General features: G+C 48.2%; 1 protein-coding gene and 1 pseudogene across 1 annotated transcript; one reads left to right on the top strand and one right to left on the bottom strand.

Moving 5' to 3' along the window:
- Positions 1-1,438: 1,438 nt before the first annotated feature.
- On the top strand, positions 1,439-2,873 carry LOC112816356 (cytochrome c oxidase subunit 4 isoform 1, mitochondrial pseudogene; annotated as a pseudogene).
- Positions 2,874-3,540: 667 nt separating this feature from the next.
- Positions 3,541-4,839, bottom strand: LOC141371867 (EKC/KEOPS complex subunit LAGE3-like). Its single transcript, XM_073889667.1, has 3 exons — positions 4,591-4,839; positions 4,123-4,251; positions 3,541-3,875 (listed from the first exon to the last, which is right to left on the bottom strand). The coding sequence occupies exons 1-3, from the start codon at positions 4,818-4,820 to the stop codon at positions 3,761-3,763; spliced, it is 474 nt and encodes a 157-aa protein (XP_073745768.1). The 5' UTR covers positions 4,821-4,839; the 3' UTR covers positions 3,541-3,760.
- Positions 4,840-7,371: the final 2,532 nt, after the last annotated feature.

Genomic DNA, 7,371 nt, shown 5'->3' with positions numbered 1-7,371 from the left:
ATTGCCTTTATTTGCAGATATGATCACCTGTAAAGAAAATCTAATGGAGTCCACAAAAGAGCTACTAGACTAATTAGGGAGCTTAGCAAGTTTTCAAGATACAGCATATTTTAGAGAGAGCTACTTGAAGAACAAGTACAAATTAAAAATAAGAGGCTTAGGGGCGGAGCACCTGGGTGGCTCAGTCGGTTAAGCGTCTGCCTTCAGCTCAGGTCATGATCTGAGGGTCCTGGGATTAAGCCCTGCATCCAGCTGCATAGGGCTCCCTGCTCCGCGGGCAATCTGCTAATCCCTCTTGCTCCCTGTCCCCCCCCCCCCCCCTCCCCCTCCTCTCCCCCCCTCCCCCACCCACCCCCCCCCCCATGCTCACCCTGCCCTCCCCTCCCCCTCATTCTCCCCCTCGTGCTCTCTCCCAAAAAAAAAAAAAAAAACTTAAAAAAAAAAAAAAAAAAAAAGGCTTAGGGGCACCTGGCTGGCTCAGTCAGTAGAACATAGGACTCTTGATCTTGGTTGTGAGTTGGAGCCCCACATTGGGCATAGAGAGTATTTTAAAAAAATAAAATAAGAGGCTTAATTCTCCCTGTTGAAGATATGGGAAGAGATGGCCCCTTTCTTAAAGCATTTACTTTAGAAAACTTAGAAATTCTTTCTCTGTCTCTTTGAAAGTATGTAAATATTTTTAAAGACTAGAAAAGCCCCTTGCCAGGTTTATGACCCAGGAATGTCTTTTTCAAGGACCTAGGAAACATCTCTTTGGAATGTAAACATCAAGCAAGATTGTGTCCCTATGTCCAGTTTCTGTGGGAGGGTAGAAGCCTAACTTCAGTGGGCACCTGGCTCCAAGTTGCAAAACTAGCTCCTGTCCTAAAAACATGAAAAGCTTATCTTTCCCTTAGGCAAAGCCAATTGCATTAGTCTGCTCAATCTGCTCTAGCAAAATACCTCACACTGGGTGGCTTAAACAACAGAAATTCATTTTCTCACAGTTCTGGAGGCTAGAAGTCCACGATCAAGGTGCCAGCAAATTGGGCTTTTGGTGAGAATTCTCTCCCTTGCTTGTAGAGGGCCACCTTCTCCGGCATCCTCACGTGGCCTTACCTTGTTCAGTTGGAGAGGGTGGGAGGCGGGGGGGAGGGGAGGGCGGGCAGGAGCACTCGCTGAGGTGTCTCTTATTAGGACACTAATCTTATCAGACCAGAGCCCCATTCTTATGACCTCATTTAACCTTGCTTCCTTCCTTCCTTTAAGGTCCCATCTCCAAATACAGCCACACTGGGGTTTAGGGCTTCAATATATTAATTTGGGGGAAGGGAACACAGACATGCAGTCCAAAACACCAACTAACTAATACATATGGTCACCCCAGTTACCAGGTAAATTCAGGATGAACTATGTGTGGGACCTGGTAGCATCAAGTCCTCTTACTTGAGGTCTAGTTATGGTCAATCGTGAGAACACGTAATGAGCTGTATCTGCTGAGCTACACAAAAGGGTGAAATTTCTGTCTTTGGAATCTCTTAGCAGATTGCCTGTGATGTGCATCACATTCTGGTACAATGCTTATTCAGTGATAGAACTGTTTTTCTTCTACCTTTGTGGAGACATTTTCTGGATTGGCAGAAGATTCGGTTCTATTTTTTCTCAGCTACTGAAAGTACCTGAAAAGAGCCCTCTTCATAGTTGAGGAGAGGGGGCAAAGGGGGCGGGAAAACAGGTACCGCCACTGTACCCTCTATTTCAAAGAGGGTCAAAGGAAGGTTTCAAGATACAAAAGGGCCTGGGAGTATAGGGAAGCCACAGGAAAGCCAGGATTGTGATTCTTATCAACCTTGTCTCCTCCTCAATTCTCATCTACTTTTCCTGTATTTATCCATTTCTGCATTTTTCATTAGTCACATGGATGGTCCCTGGAGCCAGCAGAAGGAAAAGCACAATCCCAGCCTCCCAGCGCTGAGGCTGGCGGGATAGCTTGGCTAAGAGAGTAGGTGCTTGAATCGAATACACCCAGGCCTCTCTGAGCCTCAATTCTTCCCCTACAAAAAGTATAATAACAATAGTACCGAGACCACCAGCTTGTCGTGAGAATTACATACGGTAATGTGGGTCAAGAGCATAGCATAGTACATGCACACAGCAGATTTTGGTTTTAATTATATTTTCCCCGAGTGGTCATGGAGGTTGCAGCAGGCAGCAGCGGCCGAATGTTGGCTACAGAGTGTTTAGCCTGATTGGCAAGCAAGCAACTTCCAACTCAGCGTCTGTAAGAGCACGTGGAAGTGTCGTGAGGAGTGAAGACTATGCTCTCCTGAGTTCTGTCGAACGGCGTGACTATCCACTGCCTGATGTGGCCCATGGCAAGAACTTCTGCCAGCCAGAAGTCCTTCAGAGAGAAGAAGGCCTCCCTGGAGCAGCCTCTCCATTGATGAAAAAGTTGAACTATACCACATCCAGTTCAACGAGAGCTCTCCTGAAACAAACAGGAGCATATGAACAAGTGGAAGATGCTTGTGGGCGCCGCCACGTTCTTCATCAGCTTCACCACTCTCCTCTCCTCTGAGGAGGGGTGGGTGGCCAAGCAGACCAAGAGGATGCTTGATATGAAGGTCAGCCCGATCCAGGGCTTCTCAGCCAAGTGTGACTACGACAAAAACAAATGGAAGAAAGAGGAGACCGCCATTCACCCATCTGAGCCCTGCCTGTTCTGCCATCTCCATACAGGAAACTGTTATGTTGCAGTATCGGTGCTAATAAATGTGAGCAGTTTACGTAAGAAAGAAATATTTTCCCAAGACTACGCTACACTGCCTCCCTCCATCCGCCCCTCACCCGCCCCAACCAACAAATTGTCCCAGCACTTTTCTTCTGGGATCTGAAACAAGGCCAGTAAAGCACAAAAATTCTTATTCTAGTGGTTCCAAATTCTTTGCTCATGCAAACTGAGGGTTTGTTTTTTGTTTTTTGTGGCAGGAAACAGATCCAGCTGTGACAGGGATGTGGGGAAACCAGCATTCTGGTGGGGGCGGGCACATTTTCTGGAGAGCAATTTTGTATTGTAGATCTACCTCTTGGAATCTATCTTAAGAAAACAACCGTTCATACAGAGACTTACAAGAATCCCACTGAAACTTTATGTATAATAGGAAAAAATTTGAGAAAAATGTAAGTGTTGAACCAATGCATTATAACGCATCATGTATGTATCCATTTGATAGGATGTTTTGGAGGTTTTAGACAGAGGTAAAGCCCAAACTTCAGATGAAAAATATTTCAGGAAAAGCACTAACGCTAAACTTGAAAAACCTTACTCATTCATATGATTGTTCTACATTTATTGTATTATTCCTACAAACCTAAAACTACAAAAGTATTCCAAAATGCTGACATTAGTCAATGCTGAACGACAGGACCCAAGCAATTTTCATTTTTTTCCATTTTTTCCATTGTCTTCAACTGCCTTGTAGAAGCTGAATATCTGAATCCCAGAACCTCCCCACCAACCTGAGGACAAAGGGGAGAAAATCTGGATGCTGAAAAGAAACTGAGACCCGTAACACTGGCTCAGTTTTATTATCGGTGGTAACCAATATTTAAGCACCAATGAAAACAGGTGAGCAGCGAGTAACCCCAGGGCCAGTACAGGCAAACAATTATGCCCCCCAAACAAAGTAGCAACTACTGCCAAAATCATGCCCCTAGGGAAGGACACACTGCCTAAAATGGGACTCTCTTGTGGACTCAGCCCCCTGTTCCAGGCCGAGGCTTAGCAAAAAAAGGGGGGCACAAAAAGCTGCATGGTCTGCACTACCATGGAAAGCTGGTTGAGCAAGGAGGCAGTGGAAGTTTGCAGGAGGGCAGAGTCTTCGGCAGATACTTTGCTAAAAGTGAGGGGGAAAGGAAATCACTTTAGATTTTATTAAGTCCCAGCCCTCCTCAGTCCAACCCCCGCCCCAAGGTTACTCCTTCATGTCTCCCTCAGAGCAACCCCTGAGGCTGTGACAGACCCTGTGCCCCATATGCCTCCTTAGACCAGGCCTTGGCTGTCTGCACATCTCCAAGAGCGTCCCTCAGGCAGGGATTGGCCCAGGTTCCCACCTGCTCCCACAGGCCCCTTCTAGAACTTACATCAGCAGGTCACTGCCAGTAACTGTGAGCTCCGTCTGAATGGCCCGGTGGAAGGGTTCGGCACCTGAGGTCAGGTACTGGCGGGCCACCTCTGCATCCATGTAGCACAGGAAAGGCACCCTAAGGGTGCTGGTGGAGATTCGGTTAAAGCACCATCTATGCGGACTTTATGGCTGAGGCTCCCCTGCCCACCGGAGGCCAGCTTTCCCCCAGACCGCCCCTTCGGGCCCCCCAAGACCACCTTGGCCACTGCTTCAGGAAATCTGCATCACAACCCCCCTCATGTCCCTCAGACCACCCCGACTGTTGCCTCCAGCCACAGGCCCTCCCCGCACTACCCTTCTGTGCCCCTGCAAGTCCCCCGCTCACACTCCCTGAAACCTCTCTTACCCATCCTCCTGCCCCCCTCCCCCTCCTGCCTATCCCTCCCCCACCCTCCCAATCCTGGGCTTGCCTTGGAAAGGATACAACTCCAACACTTGGTTTCCTGAGGCTTCGCCCGAGGCCAAAGCCAAGGCTGAAACCTCTTCACCCTGCCTTGGGGAAAACGATGCCCCCTCGACCTGGGGAGCTCCTCCAGCCACTGTGCCCTCGGCTGCGGTGCCACCCCAGCCTCCAGGTTCTCTGGGGCTTCCAGGGCCAGTGGGCGCTCCAGCACCACCCTCTGCACCCCCCGCGCCGTCGTCTGGGGCCTGCATGGCTGGTGAGCCTGCCTCCTTAGAGCCCACCCCCGCGACACTGAGGCTCCCTCAAGAAGCTCCGCCCCTCCGCGCGCAACGCTGCTGGGGATGCCCAGGGCGCCTGTGCAGACAGACCTCAGGTATGGCTCCTGGCATGTGATTGGTTCCCGCCAGGTCGGCCCTGTGGCCCACAGGTCGTCAGGGAGACCCCGTTGGCACGGGAGAGCGGGCTCACTCACGAAGCCCCGCCCCTAGTACACGATGCAACTCGGGTTTCCCTAGTGCGCCTCTGCAAACAGGCTTCTCCTCTCCTGGATGGAGAGGTTGGAGTGGAAGCGTGTGGTTGGGGGAAGGTGGAGTGAGTCTAGACAAAGGGGCAAATGTGGCAGGGGGAATAGGGGGTCAAGATGTGGCTGATTTAGCCTTGTGGGGACACTCGACACCATGGTTAGGACTTGGAGAGGTGTGCACTGAGGGAAAGAGACTGTCGATGTCCCTGTGGCCTCTCTGTGTATCTAAGTTGCCCCATCAGTAAATTGCGAGGGGAGGGTGGCAAGCTGGGGGACAGTGGATCATATTAAAAAGTCTCTGTCAGTCTCAAACTTTTAAGATTCTAAGAATAGCAACATTTCTAAGTTGTAAAAGCCATTTATATGTTCTGGACTGTTACAAGTCTCTTATCAAACATGATTTTTAAAATGTATTCGTCCATTTTGTAGGTTGTCTTCTCATTTTCTTGATTGGTTTTGTTTGCAGAACAAAAGTTTTTAATTTTGATGTAGTCAATTATACTCATTTCTTTGTCACTTATATTTTTGGCCCCCATTCTGTACAGAGAAAGACTGATACTCTGCAATATACAGTCGCCTTGGGCAGTCACTCGTGTGGAAGAGCAATCACTACGTGCATGCTGAGGTCACACTCCCAAGAGCGGATGGCTCACTAGGTGTGATAGCTAATTCTGTGTATCAACTTGCCTGGTCACAGGATACACATTATTTCTGGGTGTGTTTGTGAGGGTGTTTCCATATGGGATTAGCATTTGAATCTGTGGATTCGGTAAAGTAGACCCCCAATGTTGGGCGGGCATCATCCAATCATTGAAAGCTGAATAAAACAAAAGGTGGAGGAAGGAGGAATTTGCCCTCCCACCCCACTTTCTTCTGCCTTGCTGTTGAGCTGGGAAGTCTCATCTCATCCTCTCCTGCCCCCTTGGACTGGGATTTACACCACTTCCCCCTCCCTTGGTTCTGAGACCTTCGGACTCAGGCTCAATTATACCACCAGCTTTCCTGGGTCTCCAACTTGCAGTCAGCAGGTCATGGGACCCCTCAGCTTCCATAATCAATCTATCTATCTATCATCTATCTGTCCATCTACCTATCTACCTATCTATTGGACCCCACAGCTTCCATAATCTATCTATCTATGAATGAATGAATTGGCTGTTGGTTCTCTTGGTCCTACTTCCCTGGAGAACACTAACAAAACATATTTGATACCAGGAGTGGTTCTAGAGGAACAGAATTTTATTTTATTTTTATTTATTTTTTTAAGATTTTATTTATTTTCTGACAGAGAGAGAGACAGCAAGAGAGGGAACACAAGCAAGGGCAGAGGGAGAAGCAGGCTTCCCGCCGAGCAGGGAGCCCAATGCGGGGCTCGATCCCAGGACCCTGGGACCATGACCCGAGCCGAAGGCAGACACTTAATGACTGAGCCACCCAGGCGCCCCTAGAGGAACAGAATTTTAGAGATGAGTTCTCTGAATCTATTCTCGGGTTTCTGGAATTGGCTTTCAAATCTGATTAGATTTAAAGATGCTCGTGTCTGTTTCTAGTAGTAAAGAGAACACTGATAGCCCATGGCATGAGCTGATAGAGATAAGCAAAATATCTGCATTGGATACTCCTAATCAACCACTTATAAGAAACAAGGAGTTAGGTGACTCTGTATATGATACTTTTGAACATTTTTTTGAAAACTAACAAATACAGTGACATTGGTTGGTAGCTCCTAATGTGGCTGGACAATGTGGTGAAAGGAAAGGATGAACTCAGGGATTTGACTTCCCAGCTCAAACACCACATAACTGGCTTAGGAGCTTCTATGTGTGCTCTGAAAGAAACCCTTACGTTCTATAGCCACAGAGCCAAAACTGCTGAAAATTCAAATGCAGAACCTCATGTGCAACTACCTGAATTACAGTGCAAGTTGAACCTCCAGACTTGAAGGGTGTTTACTCTTAAACAGAGGCCATTAATTGGGAAAGAATGGGATCTATAAATTAAGATGGAGAGGACATGTGGGAATACACTACTGAAGCTGGGGGCATTGAGCCCCTAAATTGTGATGAGCCTTTCCCAATGGAAGTGGCCTCCCCATCTCCCTGTGAGGGGATTCACTACACATTGCCCAAGGAAACCATAATGGCCTCCTCTGAGGCAGTTGTCATGCAACATAGTGCTGATTCTCTTCAGAACCTACCCCCACCACCCTTTTTTGCTTCTAGACCTATAAGTACACTCAAATCCCAGCAGGCCCCTACAGGCAAGGTACAAAGTGTGAC

The sequence above is a fragment of the Callorhinus ursinus genome, unplaced genomic scaffold (genome assembly GCF_003265705.2).
Source record: "Callorhinus ursinus isolate GAN/ISIS: 27379988/994484 unplaced genomic scaffold, GSC_fseal_2.0 scaffold112, whole genome shotgun sequence".
Lineage (NCBI taxonomy): Eukaryota > Metazoa > Chordata > Mammalia > Carnivora > Otariidae > Callorhinus > Callorhinus ursinus.
This window is presented reverse-complemented; position numbering and strand designations above follow the sequence as displayed.

Coding starts and splice junctions, on each gene's coding strand:
- LOC141371867 (XM_073889667.1), bottom strand. CDS start 4,820: ATGCAGGCCCCAGACGACGGCGCGGGGGGTGCAGAGGGTGGTGCTGGA. Junction 4,252..4,590: donor GGAAACCAAGTGTTGGAGTT/GTATCCTTTCCA, acceptor AATCTCCACCAG/CACCCTTAGGGTGCCTTTCC. Junction 3,876..4,122: donor ACTGGCAGTGACCTGCTGAT/GTAAGTTCTAGA, acceptor CCTCACTTTTAG/CAAAGTATCTGCCGAAGACT.